Genomic DNA, 24832 nt, shown 5'->3' with positions numbered 1-24832 from the left:
CAGTTTTAAAAGAGGACCTATTGCGCTTTTTCTTTCATAGATATACTATTTGTGGATTCTCATGTAAAGACAGCCAGAGATTAACGTATACAGGAGACCAAAAGCACAGGCTTCAGACTGCTCAGCTCAGTTTGAGACTTTTTGTTCTATTCATGGCTCTATGATGCCAGTTTCATGAAAATCACCTTACTAATTTTTATTTATTTTTAATGAAAAACTGCAGTGATCATATAGTTCTGCCTCGACTCTGGAGCAATAATATGACCTGAGGCATAAGAAAGGGAACTCAGCCTTGACACTACATCTTAGTGCACTGAGATACTAGTGAAACCTTGTGAATGATTTGTGGATAAGAATAGATTACATGCATGCCATCAGGGATTTAGTTTTTTTTCGTTATTTTAAGTTTTTGTTTGCTGAATTTGTGTTGTTCTTTAAAGTGACACTAGTCTTTTAGAAAAGCGTATTTGCACATTGAGGCTTTAGGTCATCAGCTAGGCAGAAGATAAAGCAGGATAGAAGAGCTGGTAATGCATTGATGTACATCTCCATTTATTAAGGAAATAAAACAACGGGCACTTATCATCAGTGTTTCCTGTGACACTGATTAAAAATAAATATTTTATTTTCTTCAATGATGACATAGCAATAGCATTATTTATATGTGCCTTTGCTGAATTAACAAGTGAAAATATCTGAATTAAGATGTCTTAAAATCAAATGTCTATGCAGTAACAGATGTTTAATTATTAAGTAAGAACAGCCATACACTTCTAAGTAAGTTAATGTTCTGTCTTGTATCTACCTCACGAAGTATGTTGTTCATAGTTATAGTTTTGTGGAAATATTTCATATTCATATTACATTTCATTGTGTACACATGAGCAATAAATGATATGTTTTCCACTTTTTTGGTTTTTAATTAAAACAATTTCCTGTCCAGTTTAGTTTTTTTTTTTTTTTTTAATATTAAGGTGGTAGTATATCACATTACTGATAGATTCAGGAAATTATTATTATGGGCTGAACTGTGTGTTATAATGAATTAACTGAGGTGTATATCTTTGGTAAGTCATGCCATACCATGTGAATTTTTTGCAACTGATGGCTTGATTTCAGTGAATTCTGCTCAGTTACAGTAACAACAATTCAAGTTTCTAAGGCTGTGGTTTCATCGAAGGGTTAAATAGGCCATATATACTCAAAAAATTAAAATAAAATAGGACAAAATGGAAGAAAAACTTTTGACCTGCATTTAACTTTCGTGTAACAGCGGCAGACTGCGCCCCCTGGAGTCCCAGCATCTGTATGTGCCCGGAAAGAGAGGGAAACAGCTGGAGGTTTCAGCTGTCACCGTCTGTGTCCCTCCGTCAGGGCGTTGCAAGCTTTACCAAACAGGAGGGAGCCAGGCCAAGTTGTCCTTTTCTCATTATTTGGCGGACTAATGTTTAACCTGTCGTAGATATGGATTTCGACGCTTTATTTAACGAGAATACATTTCAGTTCTCGGATTTCCAAGAGTTCACGGTAAGTTGTTGAGTTACCACCACGCTAGCTAAGGCTAGGCGCTTTAGCTAGCGTTAGCTGACTTATGCGAGTAAACTTTGAAGCTCCTGTCCCAAAATATTGGCCGAGTAGGCGAAGACGGATGCTTTACTCTTCTGTGTGATACGTATTCACCTGTACAAATCGTCTTACCATGTGTAAATCTTAAAAACCTTAAGGTATGCAAGCGTCCGTGGATAGCATAATGCTAGTGGTAGCTGTTATTTTAGACTTCCGCCGACGAGCTGCGGGCCAGCCCAAGCCTAGCAGCAGTTATGGTAAACAAGAGCTACTCTCTGCTGTTAGCATTTTAGCATTGGTTTAAATATGCTAAGCTTGTTTTTTTTTATTTTTTGTATCATTTTTAATTGTTTTATTTTTCTTTGTTGATATCGCCTAGCAGCTTAAGTTCACCCAACAGTTTCCATAATAGTCAAGCTAATATACCTAATTTGGGATTTTGTGTTTCGTATAGTTTCTTCCTGGACACCAGAAATTGACCGAAAGAGTGAGAAAGCGATTATATTATGGCCTGGACAATGATGTTTCTTTAGATGCCCTTTCCTGCCCTGTTACAGGTAAGCAAAGCGTCTACTGTCACTTAAAGCTTTAGCCAAATTTATTATACATATAAAGTTTTTGGCTCTGCTTTAGAAGTAATCTGTTCCGGATGAATTCTTCTTTCTGACTTATTATAAGACAGTTTAATGTTGTTGTTAATAAAATTTCAGGTGTTTAAAGCATAGTTTGTATATTAAACAATGTCTTTTTTTTAATGATCAGAACCACTGATAAAAGAGGGTTAGAAAGATCACACTTGGAGCCCACTTTCTTTTTGACTTTTTCTGACTTTTTGCTTTCAGATATTGCCGTCGAAATCTTCCAAAAGTCTGCCCCAAGCCCAATACGAAAGCTCCAGAAGAAGTATGCTGCCCATGTTGCCAGGTTTGTGCTGTACTAAGTGAAAGGTAGACAGATATTATTCATTCTTTTAGAAATGGGCGATTGTCCCTAAATCATGTCCCTAAAACAATTTGTTTTTGTTTCAGGGAGGCCTGCATTTCTCCGTGTGCCATGATGCTGGCTCTTGTTTACATAGAAAGGCTTAGACATAGAAACCCTGAATACCTCCAAAAGATCTCCTCCTCTGACCTCTTCTTGATCTCCATGGTATGTTTTTAGGGTTCAGACGTTCATTCTAAGTGAGATTTTGTTATGATTTTTTTTTTTTTAAGCCAGCATAATGTCGAGATAGTGCCATGAAATACTGTAAACTTTTATTCATGATTTAGATGGTTGCCAGCAAGTACCTGTATGATGAAGGTGAAGAAGAGGAGGTGTTCAATGATGAATGGGGAGCAGCTGGGAAGTTGGATGTCAAAACTGTCAACAACCTGGAGATGAACTTCTTGAACGCCATTGTAAGTGATTGTGTGTGCGTGTGTAAATAAGGTGTGCCTGCACGAACATTTGCTTCAAATGATGTGTCCAAACCTTCCTGTCATATCTTCAAGGAGTGGAGCCTCTTCGCTGACCCGAATGACTTCTTTGATTTACTAAGTCAACTGGAGACCAGGTTTGTTGTAACTCAACACTAAAATGCAGCATTTACAAGAATTTACATTTAGCCTACAAAACACAACATGGTTGATTTAAGCCTTTCATTTCAAATATATCTGTTTGTGATGTGTATTTCCAGCATTGCGGAGCGGCAGGGGATGAAACGCGGCTGGTTCACCTACACTGACCTCTGTGTGCTGCTAGAGCACTCTGTATGGAGTCAAGCCCTCACAGCCATCTACCAGCACTTTACTAAGGTAGGAAGAGGACACATATTTTTACAACGTTAATATTTAGCCTTTATATTTAAGGGCTTTTTTAATTGATCCATTTTATAGTTTTACAACCAAGCAAAGTGCACAAAGTATTGAAGGAGACCTTTTATGCCCATTTCCAGTTCCATATTTTGTCTTCCTCGAATGGAAGGAAGTACATATTAGGATCAGTTTGGTAAAAATGGTAAATGGTCTGTATTTATATAGCGCTTTACTAGTCCCTAAGGACCCCAAAGCGCTTTACATATCCAGTCATCCACCCATTCACACACACTGGTGATGGCAAGCTACATTGTAGCCACAGCCACCCTGGGGCGCACTGACAGAGGCGAGGCTGCCGGACACTGGCGCCACCGGGCCCTCTGACCACCACCAGTAGGCAACGGGTGAAGTGTCTTGCCCAAGGACACAACGACCGAGACTGTCCAAGCCGGGGCTCAAACCGGCAACCTTCCGATTACAAGGTGAACGCCCAACTCTTGAGCCACGATCGCCCCATGTTTGTTTGTCTGTCCCGGTTGTTTTTTTCCCCAAGGTCAACTTTAACTTTGGGGGAAAAAACAGCTCAGAGAAACCATAATGAGTAATGCATTATATTAAAGGGCATGGAGAGAGCTCTTTAACACACTTTTTATTTTTTCAATACAACGCCCTGCGATGTCACAATGATCCCATAACAGGCTGACGTATTACAATAAAAACATCATAAAACATCAAAGTTTTAGTATAGCCCTTGCTCTTTAGGGGGCAAAAGCTATTTGGATATTTTTTTACCTTCTTATGGGCCATCATGTGGGCACTCAGTCAATTTCTTGTCTGAAATAAGCCATCAGTTTGCTGTCCCTTAAATCCACTCTTTGTCTGATTGGCTGCACCTCTCAAACAAATGATTTGAAGAAAAGGTCGGTGGGGCTTCGTTGAGCTGTGTGTCTGAGCTGACGAATATCTTCGTAGACATCCAAGAGTACCATCTCTTTTGGCTCATAGTGAATATACATAGGTTGACCTCATTATTTAAACTTTGAGCCTATTAAATATCAGCGTTCTTCATTGTAGCAGTGTATATGTGACAGAAAATAAAGAAAACATAATGGGTTTTCCTTAATGCAGTTCTGCGTTTCATCATAAGACTTCATCTCAATTCATTTTCAGGTATCCTGTATGCTTGGCCTGGTCTATCTAACCAGTGTGGCTGGCCTTATTGCCACCAGTGCTGTGATTCACCAGCTCAGTCTCTCTAGAGGAGGCCAGTCTCTTCTTCCGCCAGATGAGATCAGCCTGACCCACTTTTTGGCTTCCAACCTGAGTCCAGAAACCTCTTCCTCAGCCCGCCGCCTCCCTTGTTGTGTTCTGGCCAACAAGAGTGTTAACCGTCAGACTGGCTCACCTGGAAGCAGGCAACACCACAGTCAAAGGCCTCCATTATCTTCCACACAAACATCTGTATTGTGTCTCTGGGGCTCCCTGCTTGCCTCGATGGGTCATATACATCCTGAAACGAAACCTGATGTGGAAGCCTCCCAGACCTGGTCTCCTGTGTCCTTCATCTGTCCTGGCTGTCTCGCAACACTCCCTCCTCTTGCTTGCGGGCTTCGAAACACCTCATCAGTCCTCCCTCACGGCCCCTTTGAAAACCATCAGCCTCATTTGTCGTGGTTCTCCTCCAGCCTCCTCGGTGCTACCAAGCCAAGTGTGGACTCTCATCTAGATATTTTTCCTCCTGTACAGCTGCGACCTTGCCACCCAAAGTCTATGCTGCCAGTTGACAAAGTCCAAGCTCTGCTTATGCCTGGCTAGAAATGGCAGAGCTATTCATCCTGTAGTAATGGACTCTGGAAATGAAACCAGCATTGTTGTTGTCACTCATCTACTGCTTCAAGGCTTGTTTGTTTTTTTTACATTTCCAGATCTAGAATACAGGAGAAAATACAAGAGGAGTTGGGCACTTTTCCAAGAGGTTCACAGGGAGGAAATTTCTATATAGTTAAATACTGCAGGGTAAATTTGAGTCAATTCAAATACCACAATGCTTGATTAATCACAAGTGTTGTAAAGTTTGGTTCATTTAATTCTCTGCAGCAACTAAATTCACATTATCACCCTTCTGTTTTAAGAGTTCGCCACTGTCGCTTGCTGTTGTAGGGCTTTTGAATTGAATGTGTTCCGAGTTGCTGTGTCACAGCGGTAATTTTTAAAGTGGACATGAACCACTGTATGTGTAAAGGCTAATTTACTCGATGGAGTCCTGCTCTCAACAACTGACATGGATGTAATACTGTCTGTTAAGCTGGATTTACGAATTAAGTGACGTTAAAGTTTATAAAACATGTTTAGCGCCATCTTGTGTCAATATAGACCGTGATATCGTCGGGTTGGTTGCAGTAAAAAAGACTTGCGTTAGTTGACTAATAACTGAACCAATAACTCAGGGGAAAACAGGGTCACTAAAACTAAAAATCAGTGTAGGGGTTTACTTTTGTGCTGCCACTGGCTGCAACAATGAGTTTCATGCTAACAAATCGACTCCACTGTCACTCTCTGTCTCTTAAGCAGTAAGTGGTTTTAGGTAGTTTGGCTGGCTGCACTCAAACAGGAAACTCCACCTGTTAGTCGTTATGTTTCGGTTTCTGATGCATTTTATAAATGAGAACAGTGTGGAGGAGAGCCTGTTTGAATCACCAGACTGGCAAGCTGGAGTCCAACACTACAGCTTTTTCTCACCAAGCTGTGCAATCAGCTGACAAAGCAGATGTTTGCAAGATGTGATCAGCGCTGTTTTCTCTAATAAAATGTCCTGTCTTTTCCCAAGCACAGCTAAACAGTTTATATCACAGGTTACATCCACATTACAATCTCCTTCACTTACTTTTCCTCACTTGTAAGATTTTAAAAAATGCATAAAATAACGCTGATCACATCAGCTGATTGTGCCGCTTGGTACACACGACCAGACGAGGAAAAATCAGAGTTTCTGACTTCCGGTCATCGGCCTGCTGAAACACCCTCCAGCTGACTCAAACAGGCTCTCCTCCACACTATTCTCGTTTAAAAAGAGCTTTAAAAGCCTGCCCTTACAGCTAGCAGGTGGATTTTCCCATTCGGTGCAGCTAGCCAAACAACAACGAGCCATTTACATCTTAAGAGATGGTGAGTTAAAGTAGACAGTATAGCCTCATTTCTAACATAAATCTCATTGCTGCAGCCAGGGGCAGCACAAAAGTGATCCCCTTAAACTGATTTTTATTTTAAGTGTCCTTATTTTCCCCTGAATTACTGTTTCTGTTACCAGTTAGCTTACATGAACTACAGTGACACAACGTTCTGTACTCACACAAGATGGCGCTAAACATATTCTAAAAACTTTCAATTTAGGCACTTTTTTATTTTTAAAGCCAGTTTCACAGACAGTTACATCTACGTCAGTTTTTGAGAGCAGGGCTCAATGGTGTAAATTAGCCTTTATACATGTAGTGTTTCATGTCCACGTTAAGCTGTTCACATTTGGCAGGTTAATGAATGTGTGTGGTGGTTACCAAGCATATATGAAAGTTGAAAGTTTCACAGTAAGTTGTTTTATTTTTTTAATGAAGAAGGGACTTCAACCAGGCTCAATTTTCTTATTCATATTCGTTTCGTGTAGCCATATAGCCTTTCTTTGATGCAGCTTGAGGACTGCAATAGACACTGGTCATTCACATACACATACTGTTGGCACTGATAGCTAGTTATAAAATCCGGTTGTCTTCTAGGTTTGAGAAGAGAAATGGTTGGACAGGAGACCAGACAGTTGAAACCGTGTCTTTGTGTTACTGTCACATGCCACACCGTTTCCACACATTCTGGTTATGGTGGCTGATTTTTGTCTTTTTTCTTTTTTACCAGATGTGATATGGCAACAAAATATAATACTTACGTCACTTTCCTGTAACAGGGTCTTAGCCAGGTGGAACACCTTTGTAAAGGATGTGTTCCTGTGATTTCATGCAGTCTCTAGCTTTTTTTGTTTTTGCATGTGTTGTCTTAAAGGAAAACGTCGTCAACCTTCCTTTGTTGCGGGAGATTTGCACTTTTTGGCTCCATTTTCATTGATGTAGAAAATCATCTTGCATTGTTACTGCATTATTGTCATGTTTTCAACACCAGAAGGGAAAATGGTCATTTTTATCTACACCGCTACAAATCTACATTTACTTTGTAATTGAACCTTTAACAAATTCATCTGAATTTTGAATTTGATACACTTTGGATCGTGAACCCCTTAAATTTTGTACATGTTATAAAATGCAAATATTGTAAAATGTGTAGCAAAAAAAAGAATAAAGACCGCATTTGTTTGAGATACTTTGTATATAATTCTGTGTCAACATACAATGAAGCCACGCTGAATCTCAGTAAATATGAAACAGTATGTTTGTTGTATGTTTGAACTTTTAACCTTTAAAGGAGAGAAAACAGACTAAACCACTTCTGACCAATGTCATTAAATAAGGGCACCAAACTCAAGGAATTAACAAATGTTGTATCTAGACATAACAGACAACTTGAGTCACTTTGTTTGCAGCCTACTGCAAAAACACACTATTTATTCCCATTTCTTCTTACAGGTATTAAATGGTATTTTGGAGTAATTCCCAAAGAGCTCTTACCTGAAATGTCTTGGCAGGGGGTGCAGTGTATCCTTAAAAATTTGAGGAAACTTGACAAGTGAAGGGGAACAAATTTGATTTTTCAATTATTTATTTATTTTTTGTTCAACTCATCCTCAGTATTTATGGAGGAGGTCAGGAAAGAGGTATAACAGTTAGTATCTATAGCCATGTGCAGAACACTCTGTCATGGTTTGGGGCTGCATTACAGCCAGTGGTGTTGGATATGTGGTGAAAATTGATGGAACATATTTTAATCCACCGTGCAATACCATCTGAAAAGTGTCTGATTGGCAGTGGGTTCATTTATCACAAACACACTGCCAATGCAGTAAAAGCGTACCTGGGTAGGAAAACACACACGGATAAATTCGCCTACCTAGACCTCGGACCTCAACATTATTGAAGCAGCGTGGGATCATGTTGACAGAGAACAGAAGAAAAGGCAGAAACAATCAAAGAAGAGTTTTGAATGTCCTTCAAGAATCCTGGTGAATTATTCCTGAAGACTACATAAAGACATGACAAGAACGCTGCCTAAGAGAGTTCAGACTGAATAAACGGTAGTCTAATACTGACCAAATATTGACTTTCGAGCTTCTTAGAATTGTACAAACTATTTTTGCCTTATATTCTGTATTTCCATATATATATATATGTATGTTTGTATATCACACTTTCCTGGCAAAATATGAAGAAATGAGGGTTTATGGGATTGCACTAAGTGATCCCATAACAGTTGAAAAGCTATTCCATGTTTTTAAGGGCCAGGATAAGCCTTACGTTTTGGATGAGCATTTTTACAGAGGGGGAAAACAGATGTCTGGTTTTGGTTGAATATGGGATGTCCCTCCCCCCTGACTCTATGCCAAGCTTCTCTTACCCCTCCCCTACACTCCTGGCTTGACACATACCATTTGAGAACTCCTAATATAGACCCAGCTGCTTTGTAGAAAAGGCTAACAAACGGTCTCAGTTTCCTGCTTTGAAAACCACTTTTTCATGGACACAAGACAGAGTCATGGAGCCTCGTTCACAGGTGAAATGTATATGATTGGGGGTGTCTGGGAGGTTGATAATATTTTTGAAACCAAGGAAATGAGTAGCCATGGGGATTTTGTTGACAGTGATATATGTTATAGGTGTCATTCCCAGAAAAGAAGCAGGAAATACAGAGTCAAGGTACAATGCCTGGCAGTTGTCTGGGTTTGGATTTGTGCATGGAAATGTGCATATGTGTATTTGCATTTGTTGGCTTTGTGCTGTTAGCACTTTCCTTCGTTTTGTAGCTGTGTGTGTGCACGCATGAATATGTCCTCGTCTATAACTGCTGAACCCTGTTCAAACAGTGTGTTGTGACCAGCTGGTGTATTTTCTCCTAGAGGCTGATGCCACAGTCTACATGAAATTCATGAAAAGTCACCGCTGTTATGATGCCATTCCAACCAGCTGTAAACTGGTCATATTTGATACCACACTACAAGTGAGCCTGAAGCTTTTCCATGAGCTGTTGCACATCGAGACTTTCATATTGAATTGTCACAGAGTAGTGTTATTTACCTGTAAAACATCACTGACTGAAAAATCTTTAACCCCAAAAGGTGAAAAAAGCCTTTTATGCACTGGTGGCAAATGGCTTGAGGGCTGCACCACTATGGGACAGCAAGCTGCAGAGATTTGTGGGTAAGATGACGGATTAATGGGACAGATATGGTAGACTGGGCTCACTCACTGGTAATAATGGGAATGTGAATCCTCCTCTGCCACAGGTATGCTGACTATTACAGATTTCATCAACATCCTTCACTGCTATTACAAGTCCCCCATGGTGAGCACTAAATTCCCACAGTTTGAAGCCACTCAGGTTGGATGCCCCTACTGTAGAGTTAAACAAAGGACTCGGGGCTACAATCAGCCCAGGAAAAACTCCAATCTGGCCCACTGGACGTTTTAGAAACATGTGAAAGAGGGCATACATTTCTGACTTTTAACTTTCGTAAATTTTACAACTCGTCCTACGGATAAAGACCTCCCGCACAGCCATTCATACTACACCCATGTGACAGATAAACTATTAAATGACAGAAAAGTTCCTATTTTCTTGCTAGCAACTATAAAAATGCCTGTCGTCTTTGTTTTTTTAAGGTTCAGATGTATGAGCTTGAGAGCCACAAGATAGAAACATGGAGAGGTGATTCCCTTCGAAGTAAATATGCAAGCAGGAATGAATGGCATCATCTGTGCCCAGAGGTCTATGAAATTCATCTGAGCCATTTCTCTCCTCTTCTGTTTAGATGTTTATTTGCAGTATTCCAATAACTTCCTCATTAGTATCTCTCCAGAGGCCAGGTGAGTGGACACAACACTCTGAGGCACCTCTGTTTCAAATTCCAGTTGGCAGGCATTCCTCTTCTTATCTCTTCTCCATCCAGCCTCTTCGAAGCCATCTATTCCTTACTCAGATACAAAATCCACAGGCTGCCCGTAATCGATCCAGAGTCTGGGAATGTCCTGCACATTCTGACCCACAAAAGAATCCTCAAGTTCCTCCATATATTTGTGAGCAAAAGCTTTAGTTATGATGTTTTTTGTAGCCTTGAGTACCATGATACTTTGTTTTTCAAATATGGGTGTTTGGATTTTTTTAGGGGAAAAAACCTCCCAAGCCTGCATTCACAAAGAGGCCGATCCAGGAACTTGGGATAGGAACTTTCAGGAACATCGCCACTGTCCAGCAAACAGCATCGCTTTATGATGCCCTCTCTATATTTGTGGAGAGGCGGGTGTCTGCGCTGCCAGTGGTGGATGAACAAGGTACATTATACTCAGCTGTCGCTGTCACCATGTATATATTCTACAAAACCACAAGAGTAGCTCTGCACGATTCACTGGTCACAATAATGCTTATCTGCCTTATATTGAGATGGTGCCGTTGTCATTAGCACTGTTGCCTCACAGCCAGAAGGTCTTAGGTTTGAAGTGAGCAGTCAGCCAGAGGCATTTCTATGTGGAGTTTGCATGCTTTCCCTGTGCTTCCCACAATCCAAAGATAGATTGATGCTTCTGATTGCCTGCCCCTTGTAAACAATAGCTTGAACAGCAGATGGGTAAGTCCTGAGGGACATCCACTGTATATGATGTCATACCGTGAAGAAAAACCTACTGGAAAGAATAATTTACGCCAGTCTGAAGCCTGAGCTTTTGGCTCACAGTGATCACTTGTATATACACTTATCAAGGCTGACTGTGTGTTGGACCCAAATGAAGGACTTGGAAACTACGTTTACTCTAAGAAACAGCTTTACTGCAGAACTTAAACTGAGTACAAAATAATCCAGATCAAAACCAACCACTACAAACCTTCAAGGAAGTGTGCAAGGGAGGACACAATGACCAGCAGGAAACCGAGCACTTAAATACTCACCAGGTAATTAGGAAGATGGGGAAACACCAGGGAAGACAGCCGCAACAAATCAGGATAACAAAGGAGGGGAATTAAAACAATATGAAGCACACAAAACACTATCAAAATAAATGCGGGCACACACAGAGAGACCCATAGGAACTTGACAAAGAGACAGAAGATAAACAAACATGGAGATAAGGTAGAAGGAACAAAATGGAAATACAAAAGAGGAAATCAGAAAGCCAGGGAGACGGAACACAGAGTGACAAGGCAGACCCAGGGACATGCCGGAGGAACAGGAAGGGAGCACAAAGCACGATAACAAAACATTGTGTAACCTAGAAGAACAAGAAGATAAACAGAGACTAAACAGACGGTATAATAATTTCCAAAGGAAAATATTGACTATACCAATATCCAAAACAGCTCGATTAAAACATAAGTGATCCTCACCAAGAACACAAAGCCCTGAATCCAAGACCCAGGGACCATGACACCTCACCTCTCACCTCCTCATTTGACACTTTGGCCATGCTTTAATGTGTATCCACCACTGAAACAGTGTACACATGACAGAAAAAAACTATAACAATAAAGACTGTTAGACTTGTAACCCGGTTATTACATTGTCAAACTATTTGTTTTCCCAGGCAAAGTGGTGGCACTCTACTCAAGATTTGATGTCATTGTAAGTACAAATCTAACATGACTATATTTATCACTCCACTTATTTTCCTTAAATATCAAAGCATTGTTCACACACACACACTTTCCCAGATACCGTTTTTGATCCATTGCAGAACCTAGCAGCCCAGAAGACCTACAACAATCTGGACATGACGATGCAGGAGGCTGTTGAAAAGCGGATATGTTGCGTTGAGGGAGTTATTAAGTGCTATCCATATGAAACCTTGGAAACCATTATAGACCGTATAGTTAAAGCTGAGGTAGACTTTTTTCAGCCTCTTTAAGATTTATCGTGAAATTATGAGGTCAAAGGATAATAAAAGAAAAGTCCTTTGTGCTTATCCCAGGTCCATCGGCTGGTCCTGGTGGACAGGGCTGATGTGGTGAAAGGCATCATCTCTCTGTCTGACCTGCTGCAGGCAATGGTCTTAACCCCTGCAGGTATTGATGCCCTCTTGTCCTAGCACCAGGGGAAAGAGGGCCCCCCTCCCCTCCTTTAGCACCTGTGTAGGCTTGAGTCTTGGCAGTGCACCCAGGCAGGTTGGCTCATGACCCTCTTTTGTGTTTGTGCTGTTTGACTGATGCTTTGTTTCATTTTCTACATACTCCCAAGATCAATTCTAAGTAGTGTGATTACAAATGTTCTTTTTTGTTTTACAGAAATTGGCATGTGACTGAAATGAGCCCTCATACCAGGAAGAAATAATCCCCAACTCTACTGCTGTTTATATGCTTTCTGGACCCTAATGCCTCAATGCATCTGCACAGCTCCACAACACAAAGCAGCATTTGATCAGTAAATGTTTACTGATTTTGATAACATTTCTCAATTAAATTTGTATTTAAGCTTGTTGTGTTGTCTTTTCAGTGCCTCGCCTCTAAAAAAAAAAACCCCTCAAGTATTTGGCCTTCAATTTATCTCACAGATTTTCAGTGGCAAGTCACTCCAGTTTTTGATACTTGAAAAAGCTCTGATAACTTTGTATATCCATCTTCGGCTTTGTGAGCATCAAAAGCTCTTTTTCCTCAAGTCTAATTTCCTTTGGGTTTTTTCTTAATGAAATTTTAAATCTGTTTAATCTTTATAAGCGTTGCTATTTAAAAAAGAATTCTGTCATGTGCAAATACAAATAATCTGTTTTCTAAAAACAACTAATATGAAACGAAAATAAGCACGTACGTGAGGAAATCTTGATAAAAAAAACGTTAAATTTAATAGTTTAAAATTGTATAAAATGTTGCATAACAATCAGTATCTCTAACCACGGGGTGGTACTCTTTGGCTTTCTTTAACCCCGTCTTCTCTACACAGTAAACAAGGAAACACGTGACTCTATTTTTTCTGTTGACGGGCCGTATGATCCGTCCGCCCATCTGTGTACCCGTCTTTGCGACAGACTGGGATCGGAAGAGGAGTTACCTTCAAAATAAAATACACTCGCAGGTCACAGTCTGCACCCACACACACATACACAAAACATAATCAAGTGTTTGTGCAATTGTTATAGGAAACGGAAATGCATCTGTATAACTTCAGGTATAAGTTGGCGTTTATTTATGTATTTTTTTTATTTATTTTTGCAGTTTTGCATTTTTCTATTCCGTTTAGTTAAATTTAGCTATCAGAGTTTCACGGCACGTTTCAGTATCACCTTTATTTTAGTCATTTTATTATTATTAGAATATCTTATGGCGGTCTTCTCGGAAGCAAGGTCAATTTTTCTTTTAACATAAACTTGACAGAAAGACGCGACTGTACTCTCTGCTCTTTATCAACCCACTTTATTTTGAAAGTTTTAACCGGAAGCTTTATCGTTTTCACTCTGCCCTGCTTGACCCTCATCTTTCCATATACCCCGTGATCTCCAAAACAACATAACAAAGTGGGGGAAACATGGCGAGCGGAGAGGAGGCCAGAAGACGCCCCTCGGTTACCTCCTCTTCGGTCGGCCTGGAGGCCCTGTTCCCTGCGGGGACGTCGGAGCAGGCGTGCGGGGACGGAAACCCGGAGCTCGTTCGCCTGCGGGAGCGTCTTCAGGGTTGGCTATCGCAGTATGAACTCCTGCTGCTGTGGGTGCAGAGGCTGCTGGTCTGGGAGAGGCCGCTGTACAGCATCTTTGTCGCCCTGACACTGAACACATTATTCTGGTAAACGTCGAGTCTGCGTTTAATCACGCTTGTCTCTCACACTGATAAGGCTGCTTTGGAGTGCATTGTTAGCTATCTGGCTAACGTCAGGGAGGGTATTACGAGTGAATGTCAAGATAAGTTAGCTAATCCCACGTCTTTAGCCTAATGCTAACGAAGGTTGCAAGCCAGTTTAAACTTCCTTTTCGGCACGGCATATGTTCCCTGCTAACTATAAGGAATTATATTCTATAGATAAAGGTTATTTTGAGGTGTCACACCTGTTTATACCGCAATTCAAGAGAAGACGTAAAGATGAGTGGCTCAGGCCTGGTTGACCAGCTGTCAGTTTGCTGTCTGATTACTTTCCCTTGGCTCATATTCAACCAGAGCAATAGGGCTTTAATAGATTCCCCGTATTTGAATTTATATACATGAGTGTGTTTGTGTTTCTGCAGGATCTTGTCCTCCACCTCCCTGCGGCCTCTGTTTCTGATAAGCGTGTCCCTGCTGGGGCTCATGCTGCTGGAGAGATGGAAGCCCAAGTTACCCATCATTACTGGTAAGGTCTCAAAGTAATCACAATGATGCCTTCCTCTAATAGTTCGCGTAATGTTGTCTGTCAGGTATTGCTGACAAAGCTAAAATTCTATTCAAGTTGAAGTTGTTCCTCCACTCACACACATCGTGTGATTTCTGGTATTATTTTAACTGAGTAGTCAAACATCCACAAAATATGTTACAAGGCTGAAAAAATTCTGTTAATATTCAATGTGAGAATCATTAAAATCTGAAAAAGTTGTGATGCTGTTTGAAAGTGCAAACCAAACCTGCATGCAGTGATTTGCAAATCTGCCCAATTTTATTCACAATAGAATGTAGAAACATGTTTAGGAAAAATATGAGCTCCTTTTGAGTTTGATGGCAGCGACGCGTCTCACAACTGTTGGGACAGGGGAAGGAAAAGGCTTTAAAAGGAAGCGGTCCTTAAAAAGAAACAGCTGGAGGAACTTTTTGCAACTCGCTGCATTCGGTTTATATTTTACACAGTGGCCCAACTTTTTGTGGAACTGGGGTTGCAGGAGAAAAAAAAGATGTTTCGACAGATTCTTTGCTAATTGTGGGTTGTTTTTTGTTTGTTTTTTGTGTCTCTTCTACAGTTCAACATGTAGACGCTCATCCTGCACAAAGGTTTGTAGTGTAATAAGTTGATTTTGTTTTCTTAAGCAGTGATTTTTCCTGTGTTAATGTAGTGTAAAAGTCATCCATTAAAGTCTGTCCGTGTAGGATGTTATGACCCGTTTGTCACACAACACTCTGTGATTATAATTAATTTCAGGCTCCCTGCCTCATTTAGTGTGTTGTGTTTGTGTTCACTTGTGTGCATCTGTCTCCCTCCATCATCATTACGCAAACATGAAATCCTAACCTGCACCTTTGCTAACATAAGTACAGCCTGAACTGCTTCAAATACAGATCTGTGTCCGTCACAGGTGTTGAATTTTTTTTTCTTCCCGTGTGTGCGTGTGTGTTCTTGTTTGATCATAGTGAGACAATGAGCGCGGAGCAGCGTCTGCTCAGCATCCCCGAGCTCAGCCACCACCTGGCTGAGAGTTATCTGACCTGTTGCATGTATCTGCAGGAGATGCTGCAGTACAAACAACAGAACCATGGCAAGGTACGGTGCTTTGGTGTGACCATGGAAACGCATATGCACACATGTTATTGGGGTGAATCTCTAATAGTCCAAGTATAAATGTTTATGCGATTGTTGTCAGGTTGTGTTTTTTTTTCTTTCTTTCTTTCTTTTTAAGAAAAAAGCCAATTCTTCTAGCCATCTTTCCAGCTCTGTATTTTTATTCTCAGACTTTAACAGACGAGCTTTGCATGATTATTTACAAAGTTCAGAATAGTACTTGTATAATGTATTACAGTGGGACTTAGTTCTTAGTTCCTCTCAGTTTGTGCACTGAAACTTTACTTACTTTAGAGCCACCCACCCTTCAAGCCAACTTTCTGACTGAAAACCCTGAACTGAAAAAATCTCTGAACAATAGGTGCGTGGGGCCCTCTGAGAGCTGTATCCCTGAGATGACCTTGTCAGGGATATCCGCTCAGTATCTGAGTGATTAGTGGAGTCTGAAGCTCAATGGGACTACTTGTATATATGCTGGCCTCATTACTTGAAGGATTGAGATTCATATTCAGGTTTAAGATGAACTAAGCTAAGGAGAGGCAAATTTAGCGTAGTCATGAGAAGTGCTGGGGTTGTTACACAACAAAAGTAATGTATTAGGAATTGCTTATTACTTTTAGTAATGCAGCATATTACTTAATTATTCCTCAAAGTAATTCATTACACTACTCATTATTTTAACTTTCTTGTTACTCCATAAAACGCCCCTAAACACACACTCATAATCAGCAACTTACAATGTAAAGGTGAGGTTACAGTTCATCACATCAGCACAGATCCCTGTCCGAATAAGGAAACACACAATCTTTATATTTTAGTTTTTATGTGTAAACACAAAGCCAACAACACAAAGAAAAGTTGAAAACCAGCCCAAAGAGACTTTTAAGCAACTGCCACAATGATTCCGCTGTAGAAATGTGTCCAGATGCAAGCCTGACTGCTGCCTTTGTTACCTGATGAAGTTCAGGTTTTAGCTGCTGGGCTGAGGTCTGCATATACTCAGCTATAACGTCCCTCTGGGTTCTTGGCTAGCTTTGTGTTAACATGCTGTATGTGCAGGTCTTGCAAAGAGACAATGTTGCATTAGCAGCATAATGCAATTGCTTCTGTCCTTGAGACAGTTCCCACTTCACTATCATGTTCTTGTGCTTTTGTACATTAAAAATAAAAGTAACATCCACATCTCCACTCCTCCCCTTCACCGTTTTCCTCTCGCTAAATGAGTCTGATTGTAGTGCAAGACTACAGCAAGAAAAAAAACGAACACATGACTTGGACATTGGACTTTGGGAATCTCAAACAAGTAATGCAGGCTTAACACATTAAACAACTCCTTAAATGTCCTTTTAAAGTGTTTTCGATCATATGACAGAATTAGAATATGTCTGAAAGTGCACCTTGGTTACTTTTTGGAAAACTCACAATGGCGGACTTCCAAGGTAAATCTAGTCACATTTACACATTACTTTCAACACGGCACAATTCTTAAAGAATGCCATTGTGTCAGTTAATAGACACGCACAAGATTAGACTGTGATTGTTTCCCCTTCTTGAGCGAGTTTCTCCACTAACTGAAAAACTGGATCCTCTGGGAGAAATAACTGAAAAAGCTTCCAGTTTCTTTCTCATCTTCTACTCTGCCCAAACCTGCCTCGTAGAATCAGTCCTTTGTGGTAAACAGTTTTTTTTTTCCCCCTGCAGTGAACATGACATCTCCAATATTAGGCTTTGGCCACATTTCACCCAGAACTTTACATGTTTTGATAACGGAGGTCAGATAACAGAGAGATGTGTCTAATGAAAATGAGACCGTTACCCTGTGGTGAAGTTAGTTTGTTTACTTCCAGCTGTTTTTAGAAGTCTTTCTCTTTAGTTTTGAGTTGTAGGTATTTGCACACGTGGCACAAAGTCGATAACCTCATTAATTACAGTGAATTATCTTCAGTCGTTACAACTTAATATCCATCATAAAGACTGAATTGTAAATAGGATTGTGGGCGTTGTGTGAGGCGAGTGAAGTGACACAACAGCCAGTGTTTTTGAGCTGCACTTTAATAATCACCTGATTCCTTTGCACAGCTTTACTAGTGTTTGGATGCATTTCCACAAGTACATGTCGGATGCAGGACCTTTTAATCATGGGTTTAAAAAAATAAAACTTATGAGTAGTGCTGTTATTCCTTTCAGCGGTGTTTTGGGGGAAAAGTCAACTATATGAATAGCATCACACTAACCGATTGGTAATGCTAGTGATATAAACTATCCCACTTTTAGAAACGGCTATAGTAAAGTGTTCTCTATGACATAAATACAGCACACACTGAAGATATCTCTCGCTTTCTCTTTTTTCCAGTTCTGTGTGATGATGTGCAGTGGCTGTTTTGTTCTGGCTGTGGTTGGACATTACGTACCAGGAATCATGATCTCCTATATTATAGGTGAGCCATAACAGAGGGTGTCTGGCAGTGAGTAATAATAGGAGTCAGTGCAGTAATTAAAACGACAACAACAAAAAACCCCATGTTCATTCTCCACGCTGCTTTTCAGCGCTGAGCGTTCTGTTGTGGCCGCTGGTGGTGTACCATGAGCTGATCCAGAGGATGTACACCGGTCTGGAACCGATCCTGATGAAACTGGACTACAGCATGAAGGGAGACACGGAGCCCCGCAAACACGACAAGAGGAGTGAGTGAGAGAGCCACTTTCAGCCGCAACGTGCTTTCAAGTGAAGTCGGCGTTGTTGCGCAAGAATCGATGTAGCTCACCTTTCTTTGTCCTCTCAGCGATACCCAACATCAGGGGCTCTGCACACACAAACAAAAGGAGCCATTGTAAAGCCGCAGTTTCCCTTGGTTACTTGATTCTCATACCGCAGTCTTTGTCTTTGAATCACTTCCTTTAGTGGTTTGTTGTTGTTGTTGTTGTTGTTGTTGTGGTGTCCTTCATGGCATGTTGAAAACACGTGTTTGTGTGTGGGGGGTTTTAAACAGAGATAAAGAAGGAGGTAGAGGAGGGGGACGAGCCCAGAGCTGAAACGGAGAGCGAGAGCGAGGAGGAGCTGTCCTGCTTTGCTCCAACGGTAAGGACCCACACCTGCAACACAACCCACAATGCACAGAGAGTACGTATGTGCAAGGGTGCCGCTTTAAAGTGTAAGACTAGCAGAGGAAGCTGCAGCAGCAGCACAGTGTGCTGAAGTCAGCACCGACCTTTATGAATGTGGTGACGTGTTGATGGGAATGGAGCTCTGCGCTGTGCCAAATGACCTGAAGGATTATCTTTCCAGTACAACTGCATTCCATTTGCGCAACAGCAGAAAGTACACGGTTCAGTAACTGACAGTGTCATGTCAGGTATTCAGTCGCTATGCTGTGAATGAACACTTGCAGGGCATGGTGCAAACGTAATAAAATAAACAAACTAGTATAATATGGATTACTTCTACGAGCTATGAAGGTTATAGTCCTTGTAATAAATTCAAACTTGTTGCATGTGGAGTAACCAGAGGAGTCTGGTTATACTTATCTTTTTCAGGTTTTGAAATGTGGAAAATAATGCGTCATTATTTTATTTATTTTGTTTTCTTTGGTCAGGTGGATGTGAAAACTACGGCTCTGGCTATGGCCATCACAGACTCTGAGCTGTCAGATGAAGAGGCATCCATCTTGGAGAGTGGAGGCTTCTCGGTGTCCAGAGCCACCACTCCTCAACTCACCGACGTCTCTGAAGGTAGTTGTCATGTGTCAATGTTGAACTTTGATTAAAGCTTGTTTAAAAAATATATATATATATATTTTTTTTTATGATCCAAGTTGACAGCATGACACAGCTGCTACATCCATGATCTGAATCTCCCGTTCCCCTGCATCCCAAAGGTGCTCTGTTGGTTTGATATCCGGTGACTGTGGAGGCCGTTTGAGTTCAGTGAACTGTCATGTTCAAGAACTGAGTCTCATATGATTTCAACTTTGTGGCATGGCGAGTTATCGTGCTGGAAATGGCCATCAGAAGACGGGTACAGTGTCGTCACACAGCGATGGACATTGTCAGCAACAGTACTCACATGTGGATGTGGTGTTTAAATGATGATCAGTTGATACTAAGGGGCACAAAGCGTGCTAATAAAATATTATCGTTACACCACCGTCTTTGACCTGAACACACTGATAAAAGGCATGTGGGATCTATGCTTTCACATGAATTATGACCCCACCATTCGATTTGTGGCACTAGAAATCAAAACTCATTTGACTAGGGAACATTTTTCTGATCTTCTATATTCCAGTCAACCTGCCGAGGCACCTGACGAGGTCTTCTGCTGCTGTATCCCATCTGCTTCAAGGCTAAACATGTTTGCTTTCAGAGATGCACTTCTGCATATCTTAGTTGTAACGAGAGGTCATTTGAGTTACTGTTGCCTCCTTATCAGCTCAAAGGAATCTGTCCTCAAGTTTCTTTTTTCACTCAGAACTGCCGCTCACTGGATTTTTTTTTTTTTCATTTTCAGCCCACTCTCTGATTGTTTGGGAAAATCCCAGTAAATCAACCGTTTCTGAAATAGACCAGCCCGTCTGGCACCAACAGCCATGTTCAAAGTCACTTAAATCACCTTCTTTCCCCATTCTGCTCAGTTTGAACTCTAGGAGGTTGTCTTGGTCATGTCTGTACGCTTAAATTCATTGAGTTGATACTGTTGGACAGGCTGATTAGATAATTAGGTCAACAAGCAGTTGCAGAGGTCTATATAAGAAATAAATTTGGATAGTGAGTGTGTGCAGAGGTGTGTGTGCTGCTCTGTGCAATGTCATTCACCAGTATCAAATTTTTAGAGATGCAGACCAACAGAATTAGCGAAATAAAACAACAAAACTCTCTCTTGGCCAGACCGAGTGTCTTTCCTTTGCTCTTTTCAAAGAAAGTACGAGAGTATGTGGGCGAGTGTTCCTTTTGGATTGTCGTGCTTCTGTGCATCAGATTGTTATCATAAGGGCAATGTCACCTCATCCTCTCATCGTTAAGATATCACTGTGAAAATTAAATGTGCACGACTTGCATTTATTTATGGTTTTATACTGTCTCTTGCCTACTGCAGATTTGGACCAGCAGAGCTTACAAAGTGACCCAGAGGAGTCGTACCTGCGGGATCTCCCTGAGTTCCCCTCAGTGGAGGAGTTCCCCTCCATTGAGCAAAGTCTGCTTCACTTTCCTCTGCGAGGTTCAGGCCAGGGAGAGGGAGCCCAGGCTGACACTCAGTCCGAAGGGGAACCGTTGAGCCCCGCCAGCCTCCTTATCCAGCACCTAGCATCCCCCCTCCATTTTGTGAACACACATTTCAACGGACACGGTCGACCACCTGGGGGCGAAGAGGGCGCGGTGCCTGTGGCGGGCGTGGATGTGGGAGGAGAGAAGACAGAGCCTGCAGTCACCCAGGGTGCACAGCGTTCCTTGGAGGCCCTGAGCGAGGAGATAGTGAGCACTGCCATCTCCACTGTTGTGCAGAACACTCTGTCAGCCCTGCTGCGTTCCAGCGAGGCCAGCGAGGAGCCCTCTCTGGCTGAGTTTCTTCCCAGCGAAACCCCACCGGGCGCTCTGGAGACACCTGCCGACACCACTGCTAACACTACAGTTACCACGGCAGAGGAGCTCGGTCCTGACGAGGAACCAGATGAGGCGATCACAACGGAAAGTGGCACCGGCGAGGAGTTCCCCGACGACACACTAGTTCCGACCGAGGAAGAGGACTTTGAGCTTTTGGACCAAAGTGAACTGGATGAGGAGTTGGACATCAGCCCTGAAGGACAGGTGGCGGGAGAAACTCCAGACACACCTCCATCCCCTCAGCATCAACCACAGTCATAGCTGCCCTGCTGCGCCCCTCCCCCAATGTTTTGCTTTTATTTGTATGTTAAAACAACATTATATTCATGCATACAGCTATACAAAACCCATTTATCAATGAGTTTGGAGTTAAAGGGTGTTGGTCAGTGATTGTGTGGCAGATGGTTGAGATACTCGGTGCGTTCTGCTTTTATAGCCTCACGTCAGAAGAGTCTGTTAAAGTCTCGGGAGTCGTGTCTACACCAGGACCATCATTAGCTTCTATCGGGCAGCGTTCATAATTACACAGCTTTACTTTACAATTAAATGCACCATTTCATATTGCATTTATAGTAAAGAGGTTTTGTGTTATGCTGAGTGCTCCCCTGACAGGAGTGTATTCAATGAAAAGCAGGTTTGTGGCTTTAATTAAAAGTTTAGAAACTTTTTTTTTTTCTTTTAAGAACCCGTTTGATTTCAGTCTCTTTAGTACAACAGTGATGCCTTTATTTTGTACCACGGCTAAAAGCATCCACCTTGTTTTTTCATTCAGAGGCAGATGTCTATCTATATAGGTGGCGTTAGGAAGAGTTGGAATGTTGGATTAACTGTTAATATATGCTATAAATTATTTAATTTAATGGTCAGTTGATAAAACTTTATAACTAAAGCATAGGGGGAATTTAAGAGTCTATTTTATCCCTTTGGTTACCCATATAAAGATTGTATGTAAATGTTTTAACGACAACACCAGGTTTGAATCGTAGTTGCACATTCCCACAGTTAGACGAGTAAAACGACGCCAATCCGCGTCCACACCTTTAGGGTTCAAAGTTAGAAACTCCCATTCAGTCGTTGCTGGTTTTTTCACTCGTTGCCTGAAAACGGATTCTCTGACTTCATTGGATGTTGACAGCTAGTAGATCTTTACCCACATGCGAGTGACTTTAAAGTGACACGATAAGAGAAGTGTTCCCAAGTTTCCTCTGTGTGATCAATGCCTCATTTTTATTTACATTTGTAAGTAGGATTTAATTTCGTACATCCACGTGTAATTGAATTTGTTATTTATCTACAGACCTGTTAGATATGCCCGTGTACTGTTTGTACAGTGATTACTGGGATCTGTATATTTACCAAATAACCTCCTTTGTGCCATGACAAGTTCATGCATGCCATGCATCACGCATGTATTTAACATCAATATTTGAGGTTGATTTTTGAGTTTTACTAGAGCAGAATTTTTTCTGTTCTTGTAGGGAATAATACTGTCATTCTGCGTCATGTACCTGGGCCAATGTTTGGGATCTGTATTCAAAAACAAGACAAAAAAAAAAAAGATCATCAACAAGAAATTTAGCACCTTGTTCGACTGTATGGAAAAGCCGATTTTGCTCTTGTGAACCACTCAGCATCCAAGTCTCAGGGTTGGGTTGTACAAAGTGAACATACCATTGCGCAAAATGTGTCTGTTTCCCCCAACTTGTCGTAGTGCACTGCATTTGTACTAACCTTCTCCTCTTTTTCAGTCAGCGCCTCCTTGTGCATAGTGTAGAAATGCAAAAAGTGTACATTCTGCATGTAAAAACGGCACCCTGTTCAAGTTCTCCTTGTCGGCTGACAAAGTACTGCACAATTTGTGAAGAAGAAAAAAAAAAATCAGTTTGAATGTTTCAGGTTTAAAGAGTGCATTAAATTCAGCTTGTTTAATATTTCATTATCAGTGAGGAGAGTAAACGTTTTGATGTGTCCTTACTTTTAAAAGGCCAACCATCTGTACGTGGAGATGGACGGTGAGCGGTGACGTCGGCTTTAGAGAACGATATTAACTGACTAGTTTGTGTACGGTAGTACTGTGATTTATGTTTAAAATCCTGCTTAAACGTTTAAAAAAAAAAAGTAACTTACTGAACTGTAAAAATTTAAAAAAAGGAATATATTTTCTAATTTCTCCTTTTTCCATAAAGTACTCAGTTTGATCTTTTATGTCTAAAAATATAACCTCTGGACGTGTTTCACAAAGCGGAACAGGTTTAATGTCATCAGACTGTGATATAAAACTGCAACTGCACATGTGAAAATAAAAGAACAAACTGAAACAAACTTAATGCAATGACACGTATCTGGATTACTACCTTTAATCATTAACTGGTCTTCAAATTCTGTTGTTAAGAGTGTCTGTTACAGTATTGTGCAAACATAAATGGAAATGCAGTATATAACAAGCTTGAACGTCAATATTTGGTATGACCACCTTTATTCTTCTGCACATGCTGAACTCTCTTAGACAGCTTTCTTGTTATTTCTTTAAGTAGTCTTCAGGAATAGTTCTCCAATGGAGGACATTCAAAGCACTTCCATTTGTCACCAAGATGATCCCATCCTGCTTCAGTAATGTTGACGTCATGGCTCTGGGGAGGCCGATCCAAGTTTGGGGTCATTGTCACGCTGAAAAATGAAGCTGTTTTCGCTAATCGGATACTTTCTGGGTGGTATTGCATGGTGGATCAAAATCTCATGATAGTTTTCTGCGTTCATAATTCCAAAATTTCTAACAAGCTTTCAAACAGCACTGGCCGAAATGCAGCCCAAACCATGACAGAACCTCCGCTGTGTTTTACAGATAAGTGTAAACACACATTGTTGTGACCCTATGTATATATTATTGATCATTTTTACCATAATTCCACATTTGGATTCGTCACTCTATCAGACCTGTTGCCACTGATTTTCAGTCCAGTTCTTGTGTAATGTGGCATACCTCATCCTTTCCCCGGTTTCTCATTATTAAGAATGGCTTAATGAGGCCGGCCTTCTACTGAGACATTTCTGATGAGGCTTCAGTGAACAGTAGATGTTTTGGACTGAAGAGCCAGATGTATTTCTGCAGGTCATTGCTTGATTTTTCCTATTTCTTAAGGTTATGGTACTGTTCATCGCCTGTAGATATTTGTTATGCCTGTCACTTCTTCCTTTTGTCATTCACTTATCGAGTTTCCTCAAATATTTGAAAGAAATTTTACATTTTCCTCAAGTTATGCCATGTTTTTGGCTAATATTCCTTTGGGAATCA

At 41.0% G+C, this 24832-nt stretch overlaps 3 protein-coding genes across 4 annotated transcripts; all 3 read left to right on the top strand.

Moving 5' to 3' along the window:
* The first annotated feature begins 1283 nt into the window (after window positions 1-1283).
* Window positions 1284-6391, top strand: cnppd1 (cyclin Pas1/PHO80 domain containing 1). Its single transcript, XM_005730901.1, has 8 exons — window positions 1284-1527; window positions 2021-2123; window positions 2409-2490; window positions 2595-2715; window positions 2838-2966; window positions 3060-3121; window positions 3245-3362; window positions 4533-6391. The coding sequence occupies exons 1-8, from the start codon at window positions 1465-1467 to the stop codon at window positions 5175-5177; spliced, it is 1323 nt and encodes a 440-aa protein (XP_005730958.1). The 5' UTR covers window positions 1284-1464; the 3' UTR covers window positions 5178-6391.
* A 2552-nt stretch (window positions 6392-8943) lies between these two features.
* On the top strand, window positions 8944-12960 carry prkag3a (protein kinase, AMP-activated, gamma 3a non-catalytic subunit). 2 transcript variants are annotated; one of them, XM_005730898.1, is made up of 13 exons: window positions 8944-9065; window positions 9169-9208; window positions 9409-9509; window positions 9628-9709; window positions 9796-9854; window positions 10172-10217; window positions 10321-10375; window positions 10459-10585; window positions 10675-10840; window positions 12083-12120; window positions 12233-12379; window positions 12467-12659; window positions 12780-12960. In XM_005730898.1, exons 1-12 carry the CDS (start codon window positions 9048-9050, stop codon window positions 12581-12583), a joined length of 996 nt encoding a protein of 331 aa, XP_005730955.1. In that variant the 5' UTR covers window positions 8944-9047; the 3' UTR covers window positions 12584-12659; window positions 12780-12960. The 2 variants fall into 2 exon arrangements, with proteins under 2 accessions (XP_005730955.1, XP_013765750.1); XM_013910296.1 differs by having other exon boundaries at window positions 10172-10232.
* A 967-nt stretch (window positions 12961-13927) lies between these two features.
* Window positions 13928-23403, top strand: retreg2 (reticulophagy regulator family member 2). The gene is made up of 9 exons (XM_005730897.1): window positions 13928-14267; window positions 14705-14808; window positions 15407-15437; window positions 15795-15924; window positions 18296-18380; window positions 18490-18627; window positions 18933-19021; window positions 19536-19671; window positions 21035-23403. Exons 1-9 carry the CDS (start codon window positions 14014-14016, stop codon window positions 21799-21801), a joined length of 1734 nt encoding a protein of 577 aa, XP_005730954.1. The 5' UTR covers window positions 13928-14013; the 3' UTR covers window positions 21802-23403.
* The last annotated feature ends 1429 nt before the right edge of the window (window positions 23404-24832 follow it).

The sequence above is a fragment of the Pundamilia nyererei genome, unplaced genomic scaffold (assembly GCF_000239375.1).
Source record: "Pundamilia nyererei isolate P.nyererei 1_Seehausen unplaced genomic scaffold, PunNye1.0 scaffold00040, whole genome shotgun sequence".
NCBI lineage: Eukaryota > Metazoa > Chordata > Actinopteri > Cichliformes > Cichlidae > Pundamilia > Pundamilia nyererei.
Note: the sequence above shows the minus strand (reverse complement) of the source record. Positions and strands in the feature narration are given on the sequence as shown.

Bases quoted from the DNA above. Each gene is read 5' to 3' on its own strand.
- retreg2 (XM_005730897.1), top strand. From the start codon at position 14,014: ATGGCGAGCGGAGAGGAGGCCAGAAGACGCCCCTCGGTTACCTCCTCT. The intron at 14,809-15,406 runs GTAAGGTCTCAA...TCTCTTCTACAG, and splicing joins CAAGTTACCCATCATTACTG to TTCAACATGTAGACGCTCAT. The intron at 15,438-15,794 runs GTTTGTAGTGTA...GTTTGATCATAG, and splicing joins GACGCTCATCCTGCACAAAG to TGAGACAATGAGCGCGGAGC.
- prkag3a (XM_013910296.1), top strand. The intron at 9,710-9,795 runs GTAAGATGACGG...CCTCTGCCACAG, and splicing joins CAAGCTGCAGAGATTTGTGG to GTATGCTGACTATTACAGAT. The intron at 10,586-10,674 runs GTGAGCAAAAGC...GGATTTTTTTAG, and splicing joins TCAAGTTCCTCCATATATTT to GGGAAAAAACCTCCCAAGCC.
- cnppd1 (XM_005730901.1), top strand. From the start codon at position 1,465: ATGGATTTCGACGCTTTATTTAACGAGAATACATTTCAGTTCTCGGAT. The intron at 1,528-2,020 runs GTAAGTTGTTGA...TGTTTCGTATAG, and splicing joins CGGATTTCCAAGAGTTCACG to TTTCTTCCTGGACACCAGAA. The intron at 3,122-3,244 runs GTTTGTTGTAAC...GTGTATTTCCAG, and splicing joins CTAAGTCAACTGGAGACCAG to CATTGCGGAGCGGCAGGGGA.